The sequence below is a fragment of the Megascapheus bottae genome, chromosome 1, assembly GCF_031878675.1.
Source record: "Megascapheus bottae isolate mThoBot1 chromosome 1, mThoBot2.hap1, whole genome shotgun sequence".
In the NCBI taxonomy this organism is placed as follows: Eukaryota; Metazoa; Chordata; class Mammalia; order Rodentia; family Geomyidae; genus Megascapheus; species Megascapheus bottae.
Genome location: NC_143509.1, coordinates 104,165,886 through 104,192,556, shown reverse-complemented (window position 1 = coordinate 104,192,556; position 26,671 = coordinate 104,165,886). Strand labels below are relative to the sequence as shown.

The 26,671-nt window shown below is 58.7% G+C and overlaps 2 protein-coding genes across 5 annotated transcripts in view; one reads left to right on the top strand and one right to left on the bottom strand.

Annotated features, from left to right (window-relative positions):
- The window catches only part of Trpm2 (transient receptor potential cation channel subfamily M member 2), a 57,768-nt gene extending 43,335 nt beyond the window's left edge, over positions 1-14,433 (bottom strand). Inside the window, 5 exon segments of the mRNA XM_090350073.1 lie at positions 639-805; positions 1,855-2,035; positions 3,074-3,242; positions 13,449-13,537; positions 14,197-14,433. Coding sequence (XP_090206199.1) covers positions 639-805; positions 1,855-2,035; positions 3,074-3,242; positions 13,449-13,537; positions 14,197-14,361 — 771 coding nt within the window. The 5' untranslated portion in view covers positions 14,362-14,433.
- Positions 14,434-20,681: 6,248 nt separating this feature from the next.
- On the top strand, positions 20,682-26,654 carry Cfap410 (cilia and flagella associated protein 410). 4 transcript variants are annotated; one of them, XM_090350059.1, is made up of 7 exons: positions 20,682-20,853; positions 21,916-21,934; positions 22,669-22,715; positions 23,334-23,563; positions 24,119-24,299; positions 24,871-24,961; positions 25,816-26,041. In XM_090350059.1, exons 1-7 carry the CDS (start codon positions 20,777-20,779, stop codon positions 25,942-25,944), a joined length of 774 nt encoding a protein of 257 aa, XP_090206185.1. In that variant the 5' UTR covers positions 20,682-20,776; the 3' UTR covers positions 25,945-26,041. The 4 variants fall into 4 exon arrangements, with proteins under 4 accessions (XP_090206185.1, XP_090206176.1, XP_090206156.1 ...); XM_090350050.1 differs by having other exon boundaries at positions 24,868-24,961; XM_090350030.1 differs by having other exon boundaries at positions 20,779-20,853; positions 21,916-22,715; positions 24,868-24,961; positions 25,816-26,654.
- The last annotated feature ends 17 nt before the right edge of the window (positions 26,655-26,671 follow it).

Below are 26,671 nucleotides of genomic sequence, written 5' to 3'. Positions count from 1 at the left end.
CACCGTCCCCGAACGTCCTGACCGTGCGTGAGAGCGCGTGAGGAATGCAATGAGCCCTGGGAAACTTCCCCAACTCAAGTCCAGTTCTCAAGCCATCACTTCTCCCTGCCGTGGCAGATAAGCTGAGGCTCTGTCTTCACCCTGGGTTGGCACTGACAGCCAGAAACCACGATGCCGTGGCCCCCTGGGGGGAGATAGTCTGGGTGCAACACTTTGGGAAGGGCCACGCCCAGGTCTGTGTCTCATTTCCCATCAGAGCAGCCCTGAAGATGCAGCCTCCTTTCTTGGGTAATGCCAGCACTGAGGTTTGCACTCGTGGCCTCATGTGCTTGCTTGGCTTTTTCACCTAAGGCCGCTGCTCAGCCCCTTGAGCTCCACCTCCACTTTTGCTGGCTCACTGGGGGTAAGTCTCACACACATCCTTCTGTCCTGGCTGGCCCAGCTCTCCGCCTCCTCAGTAGGTGGGGTGACAGGTGAGAGCCACGGCGCCCCCCCCCCAGCATGCAGCTTCCTCTTGATGGCCCTCCAGTGGGCTCATCCTTAGTTCTGAGGCAGGCCGGAGTCCAGTGCTCTCCTCGCTCGCCCGGGCGCCCGCCCCCCCCACTCCTGGGCGCCCACCCTCCGGCGCCCCAGCTCACCGTGGGGTGGACCAGCCCCTCCCGGTTGTGGATGGTGCCCCACGTGGCCACACCGATGGTGGTGACGCCCCCCTCCTGGTAGCTGCTGCTCAGGCTGAAGTCCCGCACGGCCTCGCCCACCTGCTTCATCACGCCTGCGTGGGAGCCTCCCGTGATGATCCAGGCCCCTGCGGACAGAGCGGGCATGGCGGCTCTGCCCGCCCAGGGAGCCTCCGCCACAGGACGAGGGCCTCCCATCTCTCTTCCCCTCCCACGGCTCCTCCATGCCCAAGGCTGGGGCCTCAGCAGTGTCTCTTGCGTCCCCTCTTCCTTAGCCCTGCCGTCCACGGCACAGCTGACAATGACCCTGCAGGGGTCGCTTCCCATCAGGCCCTGCTGCACAGAGACCCGGGGCTGACACTAGCTGAGCCTCCACGGCAGGAAGCCCAGCCACGGAGCCAGCCACGGCTGGATCCATAGCCTCGGGCCTGTGGCTAAAGGCCACTCTGCTGTCTGCCTGCTTGCTTTCTTTCAGCCCCCAGAAACCTGTGCCTATTCAGAAGAAAGGAACTGTGAAGTATGAGCCAATGTGACGCCAGGAAGGGGGCCGCGGGGAGGCTGGTGGAGAAGACGCAAGCGCCAAGGGGCGAAACCGAGGCCTGGGACGCCGGGCGGGGCACTGAGTGGCCAGCTAGCCACACTAAACAGAGACCACGCGACCACACACAGCTAAGGCTTACAAGGATGGAGGGAGGGGGCAGGCTGGTGACCCTGCGCTCCTGTGACCTCCAGAGCGGTGCTGTCATGTGTCGCCGGCCTCCCTCTGAGGAGCTCAGAACTAAGGCTGCGGATCAAGGCCACTCGAGGTCCCCCAGGGGACATAACTCCCCACAAAGTGGCGAGGCGCGGGCTGTCCGTGGGCCTGGGGCCTTCTAGGCCCTCACACTAAAGGGTGACCTTGGAAAGCAATGCAATCCCAGGCCCAGTGCCCCCCAGGGAAAAGCCTACATGGCCCTCCCTCCACGACCGCAAGGACTTGACCACCCACGCTGGCTACTGGCCTCCTCACCGAGCCAAGATGCTCCGCGCTGGAGGCCTCGGGGGCGTCAGGAGCCGGAGTCAGCCCTGCCCACGGCAAGGCCAGAGGCCGCGGAGGAGGACAGAGCCGCGGCAGGCCTGACCCTGCACGGCCCGCCCAGCCCGCGCCGGGCCTGCACCGCCCGGGCCTGGCACCTGCCTGTGGTCTGGGCCGCCTTGACCAGGCCGCGCCGGAAGATGTGCTTCAGCCGGGGCTTCATGGTGAAGTTCTTGGCCCCGCCGGTCACCGAGATGAGGAGGTTGGGGTCGTCCAGGCCCCAGTGCCGGGTCATGAGGTGGTAGATTAGGCTGGAGGGCGTGTCCTGCGAGACCCGGACGTACTGCGGACAGGACGGGGGGGGGGCATGAGGCCTTCACGCTGGGCAGGGGGTGCGCTGCCCACCCCAGCCCCTGCCTCCCACCCACCCTGGCGCCCCACCCGCCAGCCCATCCCAGCCCCAGGCCCGGTATCTTGGACCCAGACCCATTAAGAAAACAGATGAGGGACAGACCATAAGAAACGGGGGAGCCCTGGGGGCCCCTTCCCCCCGAGAGCCAGCCGGCCCCACTCCTCTTTCCTTGTCCTCTCAGACACCTAACCCCCTGACCTGGCTCTCCATCCTCGCCACCAGCCCTGCACCACCTTTGCTGGTTAATTGGCTACTGAATTTCAGTCCTTCCCTGTTCTACTCCCCTCCTGCCCCCCCGGCTGGCCAGGGCCTGCTGGTGGAATTGGCCAGAATTGGTCCTCTTCTCAGCACTGCCCTTCTCCCTGTGCCCAGGCTCTCCTCTACCAGGTCCTCAGCTGAGCATCGCGTGGACTCTGCCGCTGTGGTTTTGTGGCTCTCAGGAGACCCAGGCTGGACAGAACCCTACCTCGGCGGCCACAAGGCCTGGGAGGCCAGGGTCTATCACAGCAAACAGGTCATAGCCAGAGCAGTACAATTAAAGACCTAGAGGGCCGGCCTGCCCTCCGTGCAGGTCCTGAAGCTCAGCTCGGCCCTGCTGACCCTGCACAGCCACCAAGCTCTGGCTCAAGCCTGTCCCCACAGCAGGGCCACCCACGGTCCCCAGGGCTCCCTGTCCACCTCAGCTCTCCCCTCCCGACCCCCCTCTCCCCACGCCCACATCTCCCCAGACGCAGATGAGACAGCGCTCGAGGTCCCCGGGGGCCCCTGGCTCCTCTGGGGAGCTCCGCAGGCCTTCTGCAGGCGGTGCAGAATGAGTGTCTCTCCACCCACCCACCCCAGCCCTGAGCACAGGGAGTCTCTGTGCCAGGCTCCCGCCAGCCTCTCCCCCCTGCCACAGGAATCTGCCACCACCGTCTGCATAGGCCACCACCACTCCACACTGAGGGAAGGAGGAGCGTGGAGACTGACCTTCCCCGCCTTCTGGCTGAGGCCCGTGAAGACGATGTCACCAAAGGCGTCTGTGGGCATCTCCTGGACGTGTTTCTTCGGGTCCCACTCCTGGCCCTGGAAGACGCGGGGCTTCGTGGCCTCCTCCAGGTGCTGGTCCTTCATGTAACCACATGCGCACACCACCCTCCTGGGAAGGTAACCTGCCGGTCAACAGCTGGAACACCACGTCCCTGCTGCCAGCGCCCCGTGAGGGGACAGCCAGGACGCCGCCCCACCCAGGAGGGCCCAGGCCTGCCACGCATCAGAGGACCACAGGTGGAGGTGGTGACCGCTCACACCGGCCCTGCCAGCCATCAGCAGGGCCCAGAGAGCCTGAGCCCCGCTGACCCTGCCAGGACAGGACAGAGCTTCCTGCCAAGGATGGGCTCTGGTTGGTGGTGATCTGGTGTGACTCTTGGTGTATTGGTGTGTTTGGTGGTGATCTGGAGTGACTCTTGGTGTATTGGTGTGTTTGGTGGTGATCTGGTGTGTCTCGGTGTATTGGTGTGTATGGTGGTGATCTGGAGTGACTCTTGGTGCAGGTGGTGTGTTTGGTGGTGATCTGGTGTGTCTCTTGGTGTAGGTGGTGTGTTTGGTGGTGATCTGGAGTGACTCTTGCTGTATTGGTGTGTTTCGTGGTGATCTGGTGTGACTCTTGGTGTATTGGTGTGTTTGGTGGTGATCTGGAGTGACTCTTGGTGTATTGGTGTGTTTGGTGGTGATCTGGAGTGACTCTTGGTGTATTGGTGTGTTTGGTGGTGATCTGGAGTGACTCTTGGTGTAGGTGGTGTGTTTGGTGGTGATCTGGAGTGACTCTTGGTGTATTGGTGTGTTTGGTGGTGATCTGGAGTGACTCTTGGTGTATTGGTGTGTTTGGTGGTGATCTGGTGTGACTCTTGGTGTAGGTGGTATGTTTGGTGGTGATCTGGAGTGACTCTTGGTGTACTGGTGTGTTTGGTGGTGATCTGGTGTGTCTCTTGGTGTATGTGGTGTGTTTGGTGGTGATCTGGTGTATCTCTTGGTGTATGTGGTGTGTTTGTTGGTGATCTGGTGTGTCTCTTGGTGTATTGGTATGTTTTGTGGTGATCTGGTGTGTCTCTTGGTGTATTGGTGTGTTTGGTGGTGATCTGGTGTGTCCCTTGGTGTAGGTGGTGTGTTTGGTGGTGATCTGGAGTGACTCTTGGTGTAGGTGGTGTGTTTGGTGGTGATCTGGAGTGACTCTTGGTGTATTGGTGTGTTTGGTGGTGATCTGGAGTGACTCTTGGTGTATTGGTGTGTTTGGTGGTGATCTGGAGTGACTCTTGGTGTATTAATGCGTTTGTTGGTGATCTGGTGTGTCCCTTGGTGTAGGTGGTGTGTCTGGTGGTGATCTGGAGTGACTCTTGGTGTAGGTGGTGTGTTTGGTGGTGATGTGGTGTGACTCTTGGTGTATTGGTGTGTTTGGTGGTGATCTGGTGTGTCCCTTGGTGTAGGTGATGTGTTTGGTGGTGATCTGGTGTGACTCTTGGTGTAGGTGGTGTGTTTGGTGGTGATCTGGTGTGACTCTTGGTGTATTGGTGTGTTTGGTGGTGATCTGGAGTGACTCTTGGTGTAGGTGATGTGCTTGGTGGTGATCTGGAGTGACTCTTGGTGTAGGTGGTGTGTTTGGTGGTGATCTGGAGTGACTCTTGGTGTAGGTGGTGTGTTTGGTGGTGATCTGGAGTGACTCTTGGTGTATTGGTGTGTTTGTGGTGATCTGGAGTGACTCTTGGTGTAGGTGGTGTGTTTGGTGGTGATCTGGAGTGACTCTTGGTGTATTGGTGTGTTTGGTGGTGATCTGGAGTGACTCTTGGTGTGTTGGTGTGTTTGGTGGTGATCTGGAGTGACTCTTGGTGTATTGATGCGTTTGTTGGTGATCTGGTGTGTCCCTTGGTGTAGGTGGTGTGTCTGGTGGTGATCTGGAGTGACTCTTGGTGTAGGTGATGTGTCTGGTGGTGATCTGGAGTGACTCTTGGTGTAGGTGGTGTGTTTGGTGGTGATCTGGTGTGACTCTTGGTGTATTGGTGTGTTTGGTGGTGATCTGGTGTGTCCCTTGGTGTAGGTGATGTGTTTGGTGGTGATCTGGTGTGACTCTTGGTGTAGGTGGTGTGTTTGGTGGTGATCTGGTGTGACTCTTGGTGTATTGGTGTGTTTGGTGGTGATCTGGTGTGACTCTTGGTGTATTGGTGTGTTTGGTGGTGATCTGGAGTGACTCTTGTTGTATTGGTATGTTTGGTGGTGATCTGGTGTGACTCTTGGTGTAGGTGATGTGTTTGGTGGTGATCTGGAGTGACTCTTGGTGTATTGATGCGTTTGTTGGTGATCTGGTGTGTCCCTTGGTGTAGGTGGTGTGTTTGGTGGTGATCTGGAGTGACTCTTGGTGTAGGTGGTGTGTTTGGTGGTGATCTGGAGTGACTCTTGGTGTAGGTGATGTGCTTGGTGGTGATCTGGAGTGACTCTTGGTGTATTGGTGTGTTTGGTGGTGATCTGGACTGTCTCTTGGTGTATTGGTGTGTTTGGTGGTGATCTGGAGTGACTCTTGGTGTAGGTGGTGTGTTTGGTGGTGATCTGGTGTGACTCTTGGTGTATTGGTGTGTTTGTGGTGATCTGGAGTGACTCTTGGTGTAGGTGGTGTGTTTGGTGGTGATCTGGAGTGACTCTTGGTGTATTGGTGTGTTTGGTGGTGATCTGGAGTGACTCTTGGTGTATTGGTGTGTTTGGTGGTGATCTGGAGTGACTCTTGGTGTAGGTGGTGTGTTTGGTGGTGATCTGGTATGACTCTTGGTGTAGGTGGTGTGTTTGGTGGTGATCTGGGGTGACTCTTGGTGTATTGGTGTGTTTGGTGGTGATCTGGTGTGTCCCTTGGTGTAGGTGATGTGTTTGGTGGTGATCTGGTGTGACTCTTGGTGTAGGTGGTGTGTTTGGTGGTGATCTGGTGTGTCTCTTGGTGTATTGGTGTGTTTGGTGGTGATCTGGTGTAACTCTTGGTGTATTGGTGTGTTTGGTAGTGATCTGGTGTGTCTCTTGCTGTAGGTGGTGTGTTTGGTGGTGATCTGGAGTGACTCTTGTTGTATTGGTATGTTTGGTGGTGATCTGGTGTGACTCTTGGTGTAGGTGGTGTGTTTGGTGGTGATCTGGAGTGACTCTTGGTGTATTGATGCGTTTGGTGGTGATCTGGAGTGACTCTTGGTGTAGGTGGTGTGTTTGGTGGTGATCTGGAGTGACTCTTGGTGTAGGTGATGTGTTTGGTGGTGATCTGGAGTGACTCTTGCTGTATTGGTGTGTTTGGTGGTGATCTGGAGTGACTCTTGGTGTATTGATGCGTTTGTTGGTGATCTGGACTGTCTCTTGGTGTATTGGTGTGTTTGGTGGTGATCTGGAGTGACTCTTGGTGTAGGTGGTGTGTTTGGTGGTGATCTGGTGTGACTCTTGGTGTATTGGTGTGTTTGTGGTGATCTGGAGTGACTCTTGGTGTATTGGTGTGTTTGGTGGTGATCTGGAGTGACTCTTGGTGTATTGGTGTGTTTGGTGGTGATCTGGAGTGACTCTTGGTGTATTGGTGTGTTTGGTGGTGATCTGGAGTGACTCTTGGTGTAGGTGGTGTGTTTGGTGGTGATCTGGTGTGACTCTTGGTGTATTGGTGTGTTTGGTGGTGATCTGGTGTGTCCCTTGGTGTAGGTGGTGTGTTTGGTGGTGATATGGAGTGACTCTTGGTGTAGGTGGTGTGTTTGGTGGTGATCTGGAGTGACTCTTGGTGTATTGGTGTCTTTGGTGGTGATCTGGAGTGACTCTTGGTGTATTGGTGTGTTTGGTGGTGATCTGGAGTGACTCTTGGTGTATTGATGCGTTTGTTGGTGATCTGGTGTGTCCCTTGGTGTAGGTGGTGTGTCTGGTGGTGATCTGGAGTGACTCTTGGTGTAGGTGATGTGTCTGGTGGTGATCTGGAGTGACTCTTGGTGTAGGTGGTGTGTTTGTTGGTGATGTGGTGTGACTCTTGGTGTATTGGTGTGTTTGGTGGTGATCTGGTGTGTCCCTTGGTGTAGGTGATGTGTTTGGTGGTGATCTGGTGTGACTCTTGGTGTAGGTGGTGTGTTTGGTGGTGATCTGGTGTGACTCTTGGTGTATTGGTGTGTTTGGTGGTGATCTGGTGTGACTTGGTGTAGGTGGTGTGTTTGGTGGTGATCTGGAGTGACTCTTGTTGTATTGGTATGTTTGGTGGTGATCTGGTGTGATTCTTGGTGTAGGTGATGTGTTTGGTGGTGATCTGGAGTGACTCTTGGTGTATTGATGCGTTTGTTGGTGATCTGGTGTGTCCCTTGGTGTAGGTGGTGTGTTTGGTGGTGATCTGGAGTGACTCTTGGTGTAGGTGATGTGCTTGGTGGTGATCTGGAGTGACTCTTGGTGTATTGGTGTGTTTGGTGGTGATCTGGAGTGACTCTTGGTGTATTGGTGTGTTTGGTGGTGATCTGGAGTGACTCTTGGTGTAGGTGGTGTGTTTGGTGGTGATCTGGAGTGACTCTTGTTGTATTGATGCGTTTGTTGGTGATCTGGACTGTCTCTTGGTGTATTGGTGTGTTTGGTGGTGATCTGGAGTGACTCTTGGTGTATTGATGCGTTTGTTGGTGATCTGGTGTGTCCCTTGGTGTAGGTGGTGTGTTTGGTGGTGATCTGGAGTGACTCTTGGTGTAGGTGATGTGCTTGGTGGTGATCTGGAGTGACTCTTGGTGTATTGATGCGTTTGTTGGTGATCTGGACTGTCTCTTGGTGTATTGGTGTGTTTGGTGGTGATCTGGGGTGACTCTTGGTGTAGGTGGTGTGTTTGGTGGTGATCTGGTGTGACTCTTGGTGTATTGGTGTGTTTGTGGTGATCTGGAGTGACTCTTGGTGTAGGTGGTGTGTTTGGTGGTGATCTGGAGTGACTCTTGGTGTATTGGTGTGTTTGGTGGTGATCTGGAGTGACTCTTGGTGTATTGGTGTGTTTGGTGGTGATCTGGAGTGACTCTTGGTGTAGGTGGTGTGTTTGGTGGTGATCTGGTATGACTCTTGGTGTAGGTGGTGTGTTTGGTGGTGATCTGGTGTGACTCTTGGTGTATTGGTGTGTTTGGTGGTGATCTGGTGTGTCCCTTGGTGTAGGTGATGTGTTTGGTGGTGATCTGGTGTGACTCTTGGTGTAGGTGGTGTGTTTGGTGGTGATCTGGTGTGTCTCTTGGTGTATTGGTGTGTTTGGTGGTGATCTGGTGTAACTCTTGGTGTATTGGTGTGTTTGGTGGTGATCTGGAGTGACTCTTGGTGTAGGTGGTGTGTTTGGTGGTGATCTGGAGTGACTCTTGGTGTATTGGTGTGTTTGGTGGTGATCTGGAGGGACTCTTGGTGTATTGATGCGTTTGTTGGTGATCTGGTCTGTCTCTTGGTGTGTTGGTGTGTTTGGTGGTGATCTGGAGTGACTCTTGGTGTAGGTGGTGTGTTTGGTGGTGATCTGGTGTGACTCTTGGTGTATTGGTGTGTTTGTGGTGATCTGGAGTGACTCTTGGTGTAGGTGGTGTGTTTGGTGGTGATCTGGAGTGACTCTTGGTGTATTGGTGTGTTTGGTGGTGATCTGGAGGGACTCTTGGTGTATTGATGCATTTGTTGGTGATCTGGTCTGTCTCTTGGTGTGTTGGTGTGTTTGGTGGTGATCTGGAGTGACTCTTGGTGTAGGTGGTGTGTTTGGTGATGATCTGGTGTGACTCTTGGTGTATTGGTGTGTTTGTGGTGATCTGGAGTGACTCTTGGTGTAGGTGGTGTGTTTGGTGGTGATCTGGAGTGACTCTTGGTGTATTGGTGTGTTTGGTGGTGATCTGGAGTGACTCTTGGTGTATTGGTGTGTTTGGTGGTGATCTGGAGTGACTCTTGGTGTAGGTGGTGTGTTTGGTGGTGATCTGGTGTGACTCTTGGTGTAGGTGGTGTGTTTGGTGGTAATGTGGTGTGACTCTTGGTATATTGGTGTGTTTGGTGGTGATCTGGTGTGTCCCTTGGTGTAGGTGATGTGTTTGGTGGTGATCTGGTGTGACTCTTGGTGTAGGTGGTGTGTTTGGTGGTGATCTGGTGTGTCTCTTGGTGTATTGGTGTGTTTGGTGGTGATCTGGTGTAACTCTTGGTGTATTGGTGTGTTTGGTGATGATCTGGTGTGACTCTTGGTGTAGGTGATGGGTTTGGTGGTAATCTGGTGTGTCTCTTGGTGTGGGTGATGTGTTTGGTGGTGATCTGGAGTGACTCTTGGTGTATGTGGTGTGTTTGGTGGTGATCTGGAGTGACTCTTGGTGTATTGGTGTGTTTGGTGGTGATCTGGTGTGTCTCTTGGTGTAGGTGGTGTGTTTGGTGGTGATCTGGTGTGTCTCTTGGTGTATGTGGTGTGTTTGGTGGTGATCTGGTGTGTCTCTTGGTGTATTGGTGTGTTGGTGGTGATCTGGAGTGACTCTTGGTGTAGGTGGTGTGTTTGGTGGTGATCTGGTGTGACTCTTGGTGTATTGGTGTGTTTGGTGGTGATCTGGTGTGACTCTTGGTGTATTGGTGTGTTTGGTGGTGATCTGGAGTGAATCTTGGTTTATTGGTGTGTTTCGTGGTGATCTGGTGTGACTCTTGGTGTAGGTGGTGTATTTGGTGATGATCTGGTGTGACTCTTGGTGTATTGGTGTGTTTGGTGGTGATTGGAGTGACTCTTGGTGTATGTGGTGTGTTTGGTGGTGATCTGGTGTGAATCTTGGTGTATTGGTGTGTTTCGTGGTGATCTGGTGTGACTCTTGGTGTATGTGGTGTGTTTGGTGGTGATCTGGTGTGACTCTTGGTGTATTGGTGTATTTGGTGGTGATTGGAGTGACTCTTGGTGTATTGGTGTGTTTGGTGGTGATCTGGTGTGACTCTTGGTGTAGGTGGTGTGTTTGGTGGTGATCTGGTGTGACTCTTGGTGTATTGGTGTGTTTGGTGGTGATCTGGTGTGTCTCTTGGTGTATTGGTGTGTTTGGTGGTGATCTGGAGTGACTCTTGGTGTAGGTGGTGTGTTTGGTGGTGATCTGGTGTGACTCTTGGTGTATTGGTGTGTTTGGTGGTGATCTGGTGTGTCTCTTGGTGTATTGGTGTGTTTGGTGGTGATCTGGAGTGACTCTTGGTGTAGGTGGTGTGTTTGGTGGGTGGTCTTCTGTGCTCTCTGTATGTAGCAGGGACCTTCGATGGACTCCTTCCTATGTGGCCAGGACAGGGTGCTGGACCAGAGTTAGGTAGAATAAAACAGAAACTACTAAGAACCCAATCAAAATTACCAGCCTCACTGAGAACCAGAAAACTCACCCATGAGGAAACATGGATGTGGAGAATCCAAGACGAGGATTTCACAGCAGCCATCTTAAAAATGCTTCCCTAACAACCACTAACATTCCAGAAATGGGTGAAAAAAGAAAGATCCGCAAAGAAAGAACATTATAATTGAAAATCTTACACTGAAAAATAATTCAGTGACCATTTTTTTTTGCCACTCGTGAGGCTTGAACTCAGGGCCTAGGCACTGTCCTTGGACACATTTTGCTCAAGGCTGGTGCTCTGCCACTTGAGCCACAGCATCATTTCTGGCCTTTTCTGTGTATGTGGTACTGAGGAATCGAACACAGGGCTTCCTGCTTGCCAAGTGAGCACTCTACCGCTAGGCTACGCTCCCAGCCCAGTGACTAAATAGTTTAAAAACTCAGTGGACAGACTCAACCTGATGAAAAAGACAAAGGAGAAATAATCCACAAACTAGAAGGTAAGCCAGTAGCAAGTCGCCTCACAAGAGAGAAAATAAACCAAGTGAATGGCTATGGCACCTCTGGAACCAGCAGCACTGTCACAAAGATCATTCAGGCACACCAGGGGTCTCAGAAGGGACAAGGAAAGATCGGGGAAATGATACGCACACTCCCCTACTGCATTTGATCTTTGAAAAGGCTCCAAACTACACATGCAGACCCTAAAACCCCAACAGGTGCACCGTGCCACCTCCCAGTCAACCTCCCAACGCTAGAGACAGAAAAGAAATCAGGAAGGCAGAGCGGCCGCACAGCGCCTTCCCAGGGGAAGCGATGCAGGGCCTGGACGACAGAATGGCCGACCCAGAATCCTAGACGCAGACCCCCTACCCAATTCAAGAGCACAGGAGAGGGTCACAATGTCGCCAAAAGCGAGGCTCTGGGAACTTGTCACCACTGGGACAGGGCAGAAGAGGGGCTAAAGAAGACATTCCAGAACATCAGCCAGGAGGCAGAGGCAATGGGAAGCAATCTGTGGGTGAGCCGACCGTGCTCGCTGCTCTTGTTCTTCTTGCTAGTGCCTGTGTTTGAACTCAGAGCCTTGCATGTGCTTGGCTTGCTTGCTCTGCTGGTGCTCTACTGCTGAGCCACACCTCCATCCCTCAACTTCTTTATGCCAGTCCTGGGCTTGGGCTCAGGGCCTGAGCACTGTCCTTGGACTTTCTCAAGTCTAGAGCTCTACCACTTGAGCCTCAGCACCACTTCCAGCTATTTTCTATGTATGTAGTTCGAGGAATCGAACCCGGGTCTTCGTGTATGCTAGGCAAGCACTCTACCACTAGGCCAAACTCCCGGCCCCCATCCCTCGACTTTTTAAACCACGCTGATAGTGTACCCCTATGTCACGGGGTCCTCGATGCTCGTTTTAAACAGCTGAGTTAGGCGCGGTAAGGAAAAGGAGGTCGTGTTTCCCTTACACTTCATTCAAACTGCAAAATGTCAATACTAGTAGATTATGAGGAGTTATATTATATGTTGTAAATAGTGACAGCAGCCACTTAAAGGCAGTGCTCTCAGCTGGGTTGCGATGGCCCACATGCCCTGCGCTGGGATTTGAGGATTCAAAGGATTCAGAGGGGAGAGACAGGAAGACCTCAGGGGGAGCAAGCAGCTGTGTCCTGTGGCGGTGGTTATAGAAACCTACGTGTGAAAACAGGACAGTTACACACACACACCACAGGACAGCAAGGCTGAACTTCCACTTTTATTGTAGCCAGTCCTAGGGCTTGAACTCAGGGTCTGAGCAGTGTCCTTGGGCTTCTCAAGGCTAGCGCTCTGCCACTTGAGCCACAGCGCCATTTTTGGCTTTTCCTGTGCATGTGGTAAGGAGGAGCTGAAGGAAGGGATTTGTGCGTGGTAGGCCACGCACTCTACCATGGGGCCAAACTCCCAGCCCTGAACTTGCACTTCTTAAAAAGCAAAACCTCTTGTTCTCATTTCCTTGAAGTTCCACTTCTGCTATTACACCGCCAGCAGGCAGAGCCCCCACTCGGGACGGGGACTTGATTGCTGGGTGGTCAGAACTTCCTTTGAATCTATCATCATTTCCAAATAAAAAGCTGAGCACAATGCCAGGCCGCAGGCCATCTGCTCCGCGCTGGGCTCAGCGCGTGATCCTGGACCCTCTCTGCTTTCCGCTCCCTGTCAGGAGGGAAGATGCGTGCCGGGTCCACAGGGGGTCCCACCACGCCAGCATCCTGCAGCGACTTTCCCCACCTGTGTGGAGTGAACGCATTTCATTCCTCCAGCGCTCGCGGGGACCCGGAGAAGGAAGAGGTGAGCGGTGCGCTCCTGATCAGGAATTTAGGTCTTTTTAGATTCCTGTTTTCACAGGAACAAATGACTCGGGAACACAGAGGAGACCAAAAAAAGTCTAGAAGCAGATGAAATCTGACCCAGATCAGCCAGGGAACACACGGCGCGTCCTCTGCCAGCTGGGGGAGCTGGATACTTTCCCTGCCTCTCTCCACCGCTGGAGAGGGAGGGGCCGCATTCCCCACAGCCCTGGGAAGGAGGCCGAGACCCTGGGCTAGCAGGATCCTAGGAGACTGCTTGCAAGCTCGTTCTCTCTCTCTCTCTCCCGCTCTCTCTCTCTCTCCCTCTCTCTCTCCCGCTCTCTCTCTCTCTCTCTCTCTCTCTCTCTCTCTCTCTCTCTCTCTCTCTCTCTCTCTCGCCTCCCCTTCTCTCCTTTCTCTCTCCTCTCTCCTCTTTTTTGTCTTCCTCTGTCTCCCCCTCCTCTTCTCTCGGAGCACATCTCAGATGGATTACATCCTGTCTCTCCAGTCATGGGGAATAGAGTAGAGAAAGAGAGCCCTTGGCCTCCATCCGCACTGAGTGGGGCACCACACGCCCCAGCACCTGGAGACTCCAGACACGCCAGCAGCCCTCTGTGCCAGGTCCATCTGTAAGCAGGAGGCCCGAGCCAGGCCAGGGGCTTCTGGGGTTCGCGGACCCCGTGGAGGGCTGTGGGCCATTCTCCCCACTCACAGAAGCAGAAGACACGCAAACGCACCACATACCCGGCATCCGAGAGTTTGGAACTTTCCACAAAATACACACATTCTTTCTTCTTGATGTGCTCGGGGATCCACGAAGTCAGGTTTTCTTGCTGGAGATAAGAAGGCACCTTGAGTCCCTGAGATGGGAAAGCCCCTCACCCCCACAGTGCAGCAGGCCTTCCTGGACTCCTGGGCTCCCCAACAAGCTTGCACAAGCTCTTGGCGTGGGCTGAGGGACAGGAGCAAATCTGTGCGCTCCGTCCCCCGAGGCCCTGCTTTTTGTGGGAAAGGTAGTACCAGGGTTTGAACTCAGGACCCTGCATTTGCGGGTCAGGAGCTAAGCAGGAGCTCTGCTGCCAGGGCCACACGCTCTGTCCACAGGCCCACTTTGAAAGTACTTAGCCTGGATAGTTGGTAAGCCGCAGAGCCCCCATGAGAGCAGTGTGGCAGGGGAACACCTGGGGGCGGGAGCCTGTACCTGGCCACGCCCTGGTGTCTTCATGCTGGCAGCCGGGGAGGCCAGGGCCCCAGGCTGGGCCATCGCTGTGCAGAGGACGGGCGGGCCTTCCCCCAGCTGGCATAGTGCACCCACGGGCCCCACCCTGGGTTTTGTGGCCAGGGTGGCACTGAAGCCATGTGTCCCTCCCAGCTCTCCTCTCCCAAAGCACGTGTCTGGCCTGGAGCCCTTATGGTGAGCAGGCTGTCCACCCAGAGCCTGGGCACCAGAGCCATGGCGACCTCCCTCCACCTTGGGCCTGCAGACGTTTACCTTCTCACTGCTGCTGAAGGCACCTGGCAGCCGCCTGTGCCTACAAAGGCTGCTGTTGCTTCGGCGGAGATTGGGGACCACCCCCAGGTCTGTGGCCCTCCTGGATTGCACCCCAAAACCCTCGTCTTGCTCAGAGCCGGCCTTCCTTGGGGCCCCGGGCTCCATCCTGAACCCCCGTCCGCAGCTGCTCCACGCTGGGCCCGTCTCCTCCAGGGCTATCTTCCTCCAGCGTGTGAGGTTGGGGGTTCTGGAAAACACCACGAGGAGGAGGAGCTCAGACGAGCAGAAAGGGGAAGACGAGAGGGCAGTTCTGAGAGGGCAAGTCTGGGCCTCCTGCACGAGGCTCGACCGCTGGCCCAGGCTGCCTGCGTCTGGTCTCACGGCGTGGAAGCCGTGCTGCCAGGGTCCCCAGCACCCAGTCCCAGGGGCCACAACTGTGACCCACCTGCAGCTCCCCTGCACACACACGTGCACACACACATGTATATACAATATACACACACAAATACACACGTGCACACACACACATGCACACATGCATGCACAATATACACACACAAATACACACGTGCACACACACGCACGCATGCGCCAGTCCCTGCTTGGGAGTCCACAGGGATGAGGAGGAGGGTCCCTGCACACGGGGACGAGGTGGACGGTCACCGCGCACGGAGGGAGCCCACACTCCCCAGCAGGCACCGGTGCACTCTGGGAAGCAGCCCACAGTCTGGGCTGACCTGTTTCTCCCAGTTCTATGGCTTTGTGCTGAGAGCTCAGAGAGCGGCTGACCAGTTCCTCTCTTTGCAAAGGAAAAGGAACCATGTGTCCTGTGGAAGTTCCTGGGTCTGCAGTGACCACAACCGCCCTCCCGCCGCTGCCACCCTCACCATCCGCATGAATGAGTCAACGACAGGCCAGCGAGTCCTCCCTGCCCTCTGCCCCCTCAGGAGACAGGGCCAACCTGTCCCTCCACCCCTCCCCATCACGGGCTCTCTGCGCCCTTCTCAGGGGCTGTGGTTGCGGCGTGACAGTCAGACAGTGTCCTGCACAGCAGAGCGGACTCTGCTTTCTCCCTCAGTGGCATTCTAGGTGCAAGGCATTGGCCCCTTGCCTCCCAGCAGGCCCTCGAGGGAGGCAGACGAGCCCAGTGATGGTAGAGGGACAGGAGCCAGGCTAGAGGCCACCCCCCCCCCCCGCGGGACAGCCATCCTCAGGATGTTGCAAGTGACAGGGCCGTGGCAGGCCGAGGGACCTGGCTGTCTCAGGATGTGGAGCGGGGCGGTCCCGCTCTTGCTTCCCAGACCCTGCTAATCAGAAGCCATGCTGAGAAGAGCGGGGGGGGGGGGGGCTGAGGTCCACTCCCACCCCCGCTGCCCTCGGAAGGCCACACTGTGACAGTCCAGCAGCCATGCTGAGAAGAGCTGGGGGGGGGGGCTGAGGTCCACTCCCACCCCCGCTGCCCTCGGAAGGCCACACTGTGACAGTCCGCAGAGCACTGGCCCAGCACCCTCCCTTCCCCTTCCCTGGAAATGGGGGGACGCACCCCAAAAACCAAGGCTGACCACGGCCTGACGAGCTGCTCGTGCCCTCTGCCCACACACACCCAGGAGGCTCCCGACCTCTGCCCCAACGAGCCACGTCCTCCACACAGCAGTCCAGGTGGGCGCTGCACACTCCAGAGGCCAGCTGCTAGCAGACACCTGGACCCAGGACACACAGAGACACCCGCCGGGCACCGGACCACAGACCTGCGGCTGCGGTAGCTGAGGAGGCAGGCGGGAAGGGGGCGCAGGGCATGGGTCTCTAAATCTGAGCGCTGCCCAGAGGGGCCATGCCACCCCCTTTCGGGTAGCCCCAGAGCTGCTCTGCCCAGCCCGGACCTTGCTGAGACCCCACCAGGAAAACACATTGCTAACAAACAACAGGCCCACTGCGGGCACACACAGGACTGGCCTCCCCCGCTGTAACGTCCCTCCCCCCCCCCGGGCACCCAGGCAGCACTGCAGAGATGAGCTGGGCGCCCTGTGGTCTCCTGTGAGGGGCTCTGGAGCCCCAGCTGCCCGCCGCCACCCCTTGCAGGAGCAGACAGAGCAGGCTGACTGGGCAGGCAGGACATTGCACCCCATGCCAGTCCACGCCGCACTGCACCTGAACCCAGACCCTTCCCTCCCTGTCCCTGCATCCCTGCCCTGGCCTCACAGTCACCCCTGCACGTGTACCCAGCCTGCACCCAGCCAGCGCCTGTACCCCAACCTAAGCTTCACCCCACACCCTATGTGTAGTCCACGGCTGAACCTCTCCATCCCTTCCTTGCCCCAGCCCCTCTCCCCCTCCTCTCCCTGCAAACCCCCATGACCCTGCACCCCAGCGCTCCCTTCTGCAGCCAGGCCACTGCAGCCCCTCGCCTCTGAGACCCCAGCCCCTCAGGCACGCGTACCTGCGCAGATGCCTGTGTCACCCTGTATGGTCACACGCAGGGCCTCCACACCTCCCAGCCAGCCCAGCCCAGCCCAGCCACACAGCCCGCACAGCCGGCTCCGCCTGCAGTGCTCTGCGTCACCAGGTCTGCGGAGCACGGCAGGCAGTCGGGAGCAGGACCCGCCCCCCCTGCAAATGCTTCCAGATGTTTCTATTCCCACAGCAGCGGGGCTTGAACCACCTGGAAGGCCCTGGGGAGGGGGGAGGGGAGGGGGGACCCACATCTGCTCAAACACCTCCGCGGCTGCTGAGTGAGGCTGGGCTCCTCCAGATCGGAGCCGCAGCCCTGCAGCCCCGGGCCCCGCCCTCCCAGCCACGGCAGGGACTGGATCCCGAATCCCGAGACGACGCGCTCCCAAGCGGCCGCCCCATCAACCCCAACGCCCGCTGTCCTCTCCCCCCCATCTGCAGTGGGTGCAGAGTCCAGGAAAGCCAAGAGGCCCCCGTGGCCTCCGATGGAACGAGGGGTCTGCTCAAGATGAACTGGCAGCCCCTTACCCCTCCCTGAGCTGCACCTGTCCGCCCCCGAGACCCCTGCCCGCCTCAGGCTCCTCTGGAAGTCCCTGCTGCTGCTGCTGCTGCTGGAGCCCAGAGGAGAGGTGGCCGGAGGGCGGAGGTGCCCACCCACCCAGTCTCTACAAAGCAGCTCCCACATGCCGGGGCTGCTCCCTATCCTCCCCCCACCCCCACCCTCACCCCCATCCCCCCACTTGCTGGGACTGCTCCCTATCCTCCCCCACCCCCGTCCCCCACATGCCAGGGCTGCTCCCTATCCTCCCCCCACTCCCCACCCCCATCCCCCCACATGCTGGGACTGCTCCCTATCCTCCCCCCACTCCCTACCCCCACCCCATCCCCCCACTTGCCGGGACTGCTCCCTATCCCTTTCACAAAACAGGGTAACAGGAGCCTGTCCTCCAGGGCTGTGGGCACCAGGTCACAGGGTGGGTGGCAGTGAGTGTGGCCATCCAGGCAGAGTGGCCCAGTGGCCCAGTGGCCCAGTGCCAGCTATAGTTATGGGTGTCGGCCAACCTGCTCAGCTCAAGGTGACGTGTTCTGGAACCTGGTTACAAGTCGAGACCCCCACCAGGCCCGCTGAGCCCAGACCTGTGCGCCTTCCCTAGCAGCTTCATGAACTAAAAACGCGGCCAGCCGTTAATATTTCATAAGGCTGGTGATGGGGGCGGGCTTCTGTTTCCAGTATCTGGGGCTCTGTGGCAACATCACTTAGGGACAGGATAATGAGCTGAGCACCTCTGATGGAGCCCCGTGCCACGGTACCCCACACACCCCCTTCTCCTCCAGAGAAAGCCACTGGAGCCATCACCACGGCCATTACCGGAGCAGGTCATAAAATCTAATAAAATCTGACCACACACTGGAAGCAGCCTGTGCCAGCCCTGACAGTCAACGTGAGTTCAGATGAAAGACGTGGCACACAGAGTTTTCACAGTGTGGACATTATGATTCAAAGCCCGCTCTGGCTGTGAGCGGGAAACCACAGCTGGCTAAAGAGGTGGTGGGCTGAATGCCACGAGCCCTCACGCCAGGACCTGTACCCTAAAGCCACAGCAGAAGGGGTGAGGCACAGAGCACGGTCTCTTCCAGAAGCAGGCAGTGACTATGGCAGGCTGGACAGGCCAGATGCGATCTGTCTCAGCCGCCTCGTCTGCTGTGCTGAAGCAAGGCAGTGCGGGTGCATGCATGGCTGTGCCAGAGAACCTGATTTACCAAAACAGGCTGAGGCGACGGGGGCCTGGAGTCTGAGCCGAGCAGTGCACACTGCAGACGCAACTCCAGAGGACTGCTCAGAGGACTGCTCTTGACACCCGGCAGTAAGGAGAGGAGTGTCAGTCGGGTCTAGTGTCACTTCACTGTTACAGACGTGGCCACCAGCATGACAGCTGGATCTAAAGCACCAGGTCCTGCAGCAAACAAGGGAGGGGCTGCCCTCCCAGCCCGGCCGGCCCCAGCACACATGGGTACTACTCCCTGGTCTGAGGGCCAGGAACCCCAGTGCATGGATCAGGGAACCTGGCTAGATAAGGTGAGTGGCCTCAAGCAGGGGTGCAAGGGGTGTCTTCCACACTTGCAAGGCACTGGGGAGGCAGGGCCCTAGAGGGAACCCCACACTTCTGCTGCTACCAGAGGGGAATAGCTGAAACAGGATGGATGTGTGCCAGGAAACAAGCGAGAACCAGGCAGTGCTGGCCTGTCCCCACAGCAGCCAGTACCCTGTGTTAAGTGCCATCTATGTCCCAGAGCCCTATGCTGAGTGCCAGCAATTCCCTTCCGGTGGGGATAGCACTTGAGATCTCCCTTTGATCACTCTCCCAGTTCCAGAGCTACCTGTGACCAGCCCAGCAACCAGGGCGTGCATGGCCCAGTGCGAGATCCAAATGGAACCAGTCCCTGAACCTGGAGGTGAGGGACTGGGAAGAACAGTTTTCTACTGGGCCTGAACAGTCAAGGCTGTGCCCGGAGCTGGAGGCCAATGGAGGTGGCCAGGTCACCTCCAGGTAGAATGGAGCTCTACCCAGCCTCCTCACGGAAGCCCATGTTTCATGTTTGGCTGATGCAAGTTGGGGTAATTTTTTGCCTGTATCAGGCCCCTTAGGAGTATTGTGAAATAAGACTTGAAGAAAATAGGAACTGGGCTTTACACAACTGCAGCACTCGTTACAAGAAGAAACCCTCAAAGAGTTGGAGAATGTGGGGCAAGTCCCTAAAGCCCCAAGAGGCAGGGGCGGGGGAGGGGGGATGGCCAGCTCTGCTATGCGGGCAGCAATGACCAGGCCAGGGCTGAAGTCTGAGGACTTGACTGTCTTCAAGTTTGTAGCAGAGTGTGCCAGCGGCCTGGATATGCTGCTAGGACACAGGACAGCAATGAGGAGGAGCAGGTGCTGGCCCAGAGCACAGCAGGGAGCAGGGGCAGCCCAGGCCCTGGCATGGTGAAGGGAGGCCTGCATTGGCCCGTGTCCCTCACATCACTCACACTTGTCTTGGGGTTAGGCCTGGCTTGGAGCTGAAGGAGACGGGGCCTGAGCGGGATTCCTCAAGGGACAGGACTGAGGAAAGGCCGGCCAGGGACAGCGGTCAGGAATCCAGCCAGGGGGGCAAGGACCAAGCCGTCTCCTAACAATCCCTGCTTTCAGGCTTGAGCTGCTGGACAGGGCTCCCCGATGGGCGGGGCTTCCTCAGTGGGGTCCCCCTGGTGGGCGGGGCCTTCTCAGTGGGGTCCCCCCTGGTGGGCGTGCTTCCGCAGTGGACTCCTCCCAGACGGGCGGGGCTTCGACAGTGAGGTCCTCCCTGGTGGGCAGGGCTTCCTCGGTGGGGTACTCCCCGATGGGCGGGGCTTCCTCGGTGGACCCCCCCTATCCCCTCGATGGGCGGGGCTTTCTAGGTGGACTCCTCCCCCCGATGGGCGGGGCTTCCTCAGTGGGGTCCTCCCCTAGTGGGCGGGGCTTCCTCAGTGGGGTCCTCCCTAGTGGGCGTGGTTTCCTCAGTGAGGTCCTCCATAGTGGGCGGGGTTTCCTCGGTGGATTCCTTCCCCCCGATGGGCGTGGCTTCCTCCGTGAGGTTTCCCCCTGGTGGGCGGGGCTTCCTCGGTGGACTCCTCCCCTGGTGGGCCGGGCTCCCTCGGTGCAGTTCCCCCTCCCTCGTGGGCGGAGTCCCCTGGCGGGCGCGGCCCTGCGGAGCCGCTCTGGAGGGATTTCCGCGGTCAACTCAGCGGGGCCGCCCTAGCCCTTCCCGCCTCCCGGCCCGGGCGCGAAGACTTCGTAGCGTCCTCTCATCCTCGCGCAGACGCAAGAGCGGGAACCAAGATCCACACGGCCGGCGCACCTGCGGTCGCCTGTGACTGCGTCAGAGCCGAGCGCCCGCGCATGCGCAAGACTGGGCGCAAGCTCCAAGGGGCGGGGAAAGGCCGAGCCACGGGCCCAAGATGGCCGCACTGCGCCTGCGCCGCCACGCCCCTCCCCGGTCGCCAATGCGCTCGCAGGCCCCGCCCCTGACCACTCAGGCCCCGCCCCCTGGAGACGCGTCGCGGGCCTGAGGCGCGGGTTCCGCGGTGTCGGGCCCGGCCGGGGCGGGCGGCGCCGCCATGAAGCTCACTCGGAAGATGGTTCTGTCCCGGGCCAAGGCTTCGGAGCTGCACAGTGTGCGGAAGCTCAACTGCTGGTGAGGTCCGGGCGGGGAAGCGCGGAGACCCCGGCGCCGGGCAGGCCCAGCGGGAGGGGCGGAGCCGGGACCCGGGGACGCGGAGACGCGGGGACCCGAGGGCGCGTCCGCCCCCGGCCGGCTGGGACCCGGGGACGCGGGGACCGGGGACGCGTCCGCCCCCGGCCGGCTGGCGCCCACTCGACAGGGCCGGGGACCCGCGGCCTGCCAGCCCTTCCCCAGGGCCTGTCACGGCCAGGGACCCGAGGCTCTCAGTGACATTCAGAGTTGTCACCAGTCATCCAGACCGTCCCCCGGTCAATCTCTGGTGATAACGGCATTTCTAGAAGAAGAGCGCCAACTGGGGCCGCCGGTTCCTTGAGCATTGTTTTGCTCGCAGGGAAGGCTGTGCCGAGACCCTGCCTGGGAGTGACAGCAGGGACACTGTGGGACCCATAGCGACGGAACCCCGGTGTCTGCGTCTCGCTGGGCCAACCAGAGACCCTGGCAGAGGGCAAAACCTGGGGACTCCGTGGGGACACCGTACCGCTCGGGGCAGCAGCAGAAGGGAGTGCGGCCTGCTGCGACCTCGGTGCCCTGGCTCATCCCCAGGGCCGGCCACGATTCCTCTCTGCCTTAGGCTTCCAACAATGTGCTTCCTTGTTTTGCAAGAGGTGGTCAGTGCTCTGGTGCAGAGAGAAACAATTCCATTACAGGCCTTTAAAGTTTGCTTCCTTAGTTGCAAGTTTAGCCTTTGAACTTGGCCTCCTACAAGACTCCCTTGTATATGGCAGGGAGGGAAAAATAACTGCACTGAAAGCATAAGTCGTTCTGCGTCCTACAAACAGAACACTGCGCCTCAGTCTGAAGCACATCCTAAGAAAACCATCCAACTTTGACGGAAAACAACCTAACCATTTCTGACACCCTTCCCAGTTATCAGGACAACACTTCTTTCTCACTGAGCTTCTTTAATCGTAGCATGTTAAGGTTTATAGATACTCCTCATTAAATTTCAGGATTTTAAAAATGCTTTTCTGTAACTCCAACAAGATTTCAAATGTTCATCTTTTCTTTCCCCAGGGGCAGCTGTCTGACAGATGTAAGTGTGAACTTGATTGTGGCTAAATGGCCTCAACCCCCAAAAGCTCTAGTTCTTTCCGGGAGAATGGAATGATTAAGCTGTGGCACTGGCTCAGTCTCATGTCGCTTGTGGGTCCTGTTTGGAGGATGCAAAGTGGAAGCATTAGGCCTGATGGGAAGGATCACCCCCAAAGACACATGCTGCTGTCAGGGCTGTTCGCATCCCTCCGTCAGCCCCGGATTCAGGCCCCCCAACTCCAGCCTCTCTGCTGCAGAGACCAGCGGGAACATGGAGCTGAGGGTGCAGGTCTGTGAAGACCGAACGCACAGGACCTGAGCAGCTCTGCCCCGTTCCACAGAAGAGACAATGCTTGTGTGTTTTGAAACCCACTTTCAACCCTGTCTGCCTTTCCTGGATTTGCTGACAAGAAGCGTCCATCCTTGTTACGTCTCAGGGGTTGTGAGGAGGTTCTCATTTCAGTGTAGGGCATCCTGCGGCCCATGACCTGATGTCCTTCAAAAGCAATAAATGCTCTGTCTCTATGGCTGGAGCGTTTGGTGACAATCACGTTGTCCAAATGTCACCTTCCCCTGCACTGAGGGCCGCACCCAGTGTGCCAGGTTCCTTCTGATACCCCCCACTGCCCGAGTCACTGTCCTCAGCCTCGGCGTGAGCTCGAGAGGTCAAGGTAGATGAGTGACATCAGGACATGGGTGCCACGCGAGCTGCCTGACTCTTTCTTCCCTCCCCAGATTTCCATATGCCGGGAGATGCCCAGCCTGGAGGTGATCACGCTCAGGTACCCCTCCTGCCCGCTCGAGCTCCAGGTGTGGGGGTGCTCCGGGCCTCCCCATGGGACCTGCTGATGAGGGGAAACGCGGCTGCTCTCAGCACAGCCTGGGACTGCGGCTTTGGAAGAGCAGCTGAGACCCTGGGAACTTGGCTCTCCCACACGCAGCTCCTGCCCAGTTCCCAGGGCTCCCCCCGGGCCTTCTGATGGCTTTCCTCCTCCTGAGCCCACCCTGCCACATCAGCACCAGGCCTCAGCATTGACACCCCAAGGAAACTCTGTACTCTCATGACCACATCGTGTGGCCGTTCCCTGATGACAAGCCAGGCCCACCCTGGCCAGCTCACCCTGTGGCCCCCTCGGGTACATCTTCCTTATCTCCCCATTTCCACCACCCCAGATGCTCATCTGCCTCTCCACAGCCCAGGATCGGGTCGGTGCCCGGTTCCCAGGTGACTGGCAGACTAAGGAGAGCTTGTCACTGGAGTTGGGGGAGCTGGGGAACATTTGAGGAAAGGTGTCCCCTTTTCCGGTACTCAGTCTGGAAATGGGATGCACAGCAATAGAGGCTCCTGTTCCCTCAGTGCTACATGGGTGTCACACGGGTCACTGGTGCTGTCCCCGCAGTGTCAACAGCGTCTCCACCCTGGAGCCCATGAGTGGCTGCCGGCGGCTGAGCGAGCTGTACCTGAGGAAGAACCGGATCCCCAGCCTGGACCAGCTCTTCTACCTGAAGGACCTGCCTCACCTCAGGGTGCTGTGGCTGGCCGAGAACCCGTGCTGCGGCGCCAGCCCCCACCTCTACCGCATGACAGTGCTGCGGAACCTTCCCCACCTGCAGAAGCTGGACAACCAGGGTAGGTCTGAGGAGGGGCCGGGCGGTGGGCGGCAGCAGCGCCCGCGGGATCGCCCCTCCTGCTTCTGCAGCCCTGACTTGAGGTACAGTTCCCATGGGGGAAACCCCTTCCCACCGGCCTGCATCGCCCAGCACTGCGACCCAGCCACGCGGCCTGGCACAGTGCAGGTCTTCCACCAGTGACCTTGTCACAGCTTACATACCGCAGGCTGGACAGGCTGATTCCCCCCTCCTTCCCGTACGTGACCCCCGGGCCTGAAGGCCCAGCGCAGGGGTGGACAGCGGTGAGGAGGGGACGTCCCCTAACACAGTGGCAGAACACCTTCGCAAGCGTGGTGTCATCCGCTCCCCTGCAGTCACACATTAAACATCCGTGGTGCTGTGAGGCTGGAGCCGAGTGGCACAAGCACCCCTTGCTCTGTGTCCCGAGCCAACGTGTGGGGCTGGGGATGCGAAAGATGGCCCGCCCTGGCCTTGCAATCCAGCAATGGGGAGGGGGGGGGTGACAGCATCACAGGTGCGGCTGGAAGCCCTGCTTCCTGCCGTCCACCTGCAGCTGTGACAGAGGAGGAGCTGACGCGTGCACAGATGGAGGGAGACGAGATCAGCGCTGCACCAGACAGAGAGGGCGCGGCCACGGGCCTCCCCGAGCCCACGTACACACTGAGCACGAGCACCTTCAGCCACACGGCAGCCACGACCGGTCACAGCCTGCTGAGTGGCATGGAGGAGGCAGGGTGAGCCTGGGCGCTGCCCCACCTGTCTCAGAGCCCAGCCTGTCCCAGGACCCTCTGCAGCCGGGCAGGACATTCTTGCCAGCGTGGGGCGAGGCCCCGGAGAGCCTGCCGGCCCCTCCCGCAGCGTGCAGGCATCTCCAAGGAGTCTGCTGCCAGTCGTGAGTGTGGCTGAGAAGACGATGGTCAGGTTGGGCTCTGTAGAGCCACCTGGCAGGTCAGGCATCTGCACCATTTGCAGAAGGGTGGTGGAATATGAGCCCCTGCGCCGGCTGGGATCTCCTGCTCGAGGCTGCCTCGGGCCTGGATGGAGGCTGCCCCTGCCCTCCCCACAGTGCCCAGATGAGAACCCATCATTGGGTCGCAGTTCTGGGTGCTCAGTGCTCAGGAGAAGCACAAGAGCCACGGGGAGCACCCTGGGGGAAGGGGGAGGGAGGGAGGGAGGGCTCATGCCCCTGCCGTGCCTCTGCTGACATTGCTGCTACGGCTGGCCCTGCTCTTGCTGGAATCTGACCCACAAATACCCCTCACAAAGCCATCCAGTGCCCAGGCCCTGTCTCCCTCTCTGTAGCAGCATCCAGGACCAGCTTGGCCTGAAGTCTCCTGCCAGAGACCGGTCTCCTTCCTTCTCAGAGAGGGACACCTTGTGTGGGCACAGGAACAGGGTGAGTGGCCACAGCTCCCTGCCCAGAACACAGCCATGGCAGGCGCTGGCTCTCCCGGCCCCCAAAGGGGCAGAGCCTAGTGTGTGCTGGAGGGGGCTTGGGCAGGGCCAGCTCCGGAGCGCCAGCTGCTGGCCCACCCTGTTGCTTCAGTGCAGCAAACTTTCAGGACCTGTGCTTCGAGTTGGCCAAGTAAGCTTGCTGTGCTCAGGTAGGTGTGATGAGGTCCCAGCCCGGCCAGGGTGGCCAGAGGGCCAGGCAGGAGTGGAATGCTAGCCAGGAAGCTCCCACCGTCGGGGCCCCGGTGCGCTTCTAGACCGCCTTACCCAGCGCCAGCACTCACCGAGCACAGCACCGCCTGGGTCCTGGGCTCCTGCCTCTCCCCATGGCCCTGCCCCACAGCTCAGCTCATGGGCAGAGGTCTGGCCTGCCTGGCCCAGTCCTCAGCAGTGCCCACTTGAGTCCACCCCACCACGGCCTGGGGGAGGCAGAGCTGCCTAGGTAGCGCCTGGGGTCAACCCTCAGTGCCCCGGGCTCCCCGAGGTCCCCAGGGGCCGTGGAGCAGGCTCTTCCCCAGCCTGCACCACCACCACTGCTGCCTGCAGTGCAGGCTGCTTCTGAGGGCTGAGCTCCCTCTGGGAACCACCCCTTCCTCAGCCGGGACAGGGTGGGGAACCCAGGCCTAGCTCTACCCCCCCTCTCACAGGAGCCGCCCCGAGCTGTCCTGTGCCCTCAGGGCCAGTGCCTCCGTTTCCCCCTCAGAAGCAAGGGCTCAGGCAGGGCTGGGTGGGTGGCTGCCCGAGGCCCTCCGGGTCATGGCGCAGGCCCCAGGCAGGCTCTCTCCACCCCACACCTAGAACGTCCTCACCGCCGTCCTGCTGCTGCTGCGGGAGCTGGACGCGGAGGGGCTGGAGGCCGTCCAGCAGAGCGCAGGCAGCCGGCTCCAGGCCCTGCACAGACAGGAGCTGCAGGAGGACGCGGAGTGACCACGGACATCCACGCAAGGCCCCCACTCCACCCAGAAGCTCCCCCCAGGCTTCTTCACCAGGCTGGGCGACAGCAGAGGCCGTCCCCAGAGGACCGCCGCGGGGCAGGGAGCCAGCACTGCCCACCAGGACTGTCCCTGGAACTCACCTACTGACCCCGAGGAGACTGGGCAGGCCTGACACCTCGTCACCCAGGCCTCACCCACCCAGTCCCCAGTCCCCAGGCAGATGCTGTCACCCGGAGTCCCCGGAGACTGTGACCCCCATGTCCTAAGCAGGCACGTGGCCGCAGCCATCTGTGAGGTTGAGTGCGGCCGGAGGCCCCTCCTCCCTGCTGTTCAGGGCTCGCTGACCCGGCACGGTGCCCATGTGCAGGGCCTCCCACCCTGTCCTCTGGGAGGGGCTGGAGGGCCTGGCAGGATGGCAGGCGTGGGCAGTAACCGAGACCTGGGCTCTCCCAGGCAGAGGGAGCCAGCTTCCCCACGGCTGGCACCGGGAGGAGTGTGCCAGGCCTATAGTCCTCCCTCCCTGCCACCTCCACACCCCACAGCTGAGAGGACAATGGGTCTGAAGGCCGCCCCTCTGGCCCCTAAAGGCCACGGGCATGTGAGGTGCTCAGGGGAGGGGTCCCCTGTGCCGTTCCTCTGGGGCGGAAGCCGTAGGGTGGACACTTGGCCAGGGGAGGCAGGTGATGGGGCTGCGGCCTCCGGGCACTGTCCATGGCGGG

What these genes read in the sequence shown, in the direction of transcription:
- Cfap410 (XM_090350030.1), top strand. Translation starts at nt 22,677, where the DNA reads ATGCCGGGAGATGCCCAGCCTGGAGGTGATCACGCTCAG. An exon ending in CTGGAGGTGATCACGCTCAG is followed by an intron (nt 22,716 to 23,333) that starts GTACCCCTCCTG and finishes CTGTCCCCGCAG; the next exon opens with TGTCAACAGCGTCTCCACCC. An exon ending in AGTGGCATGGAGGAGGCAGG is followed by an intron (nt 24,300 to 24,867) that starts GTGAGCCTGGGC and finishes CCCTCTCTGTAG; the next exon opens with CAGCATCCAGGACCAGCTTG.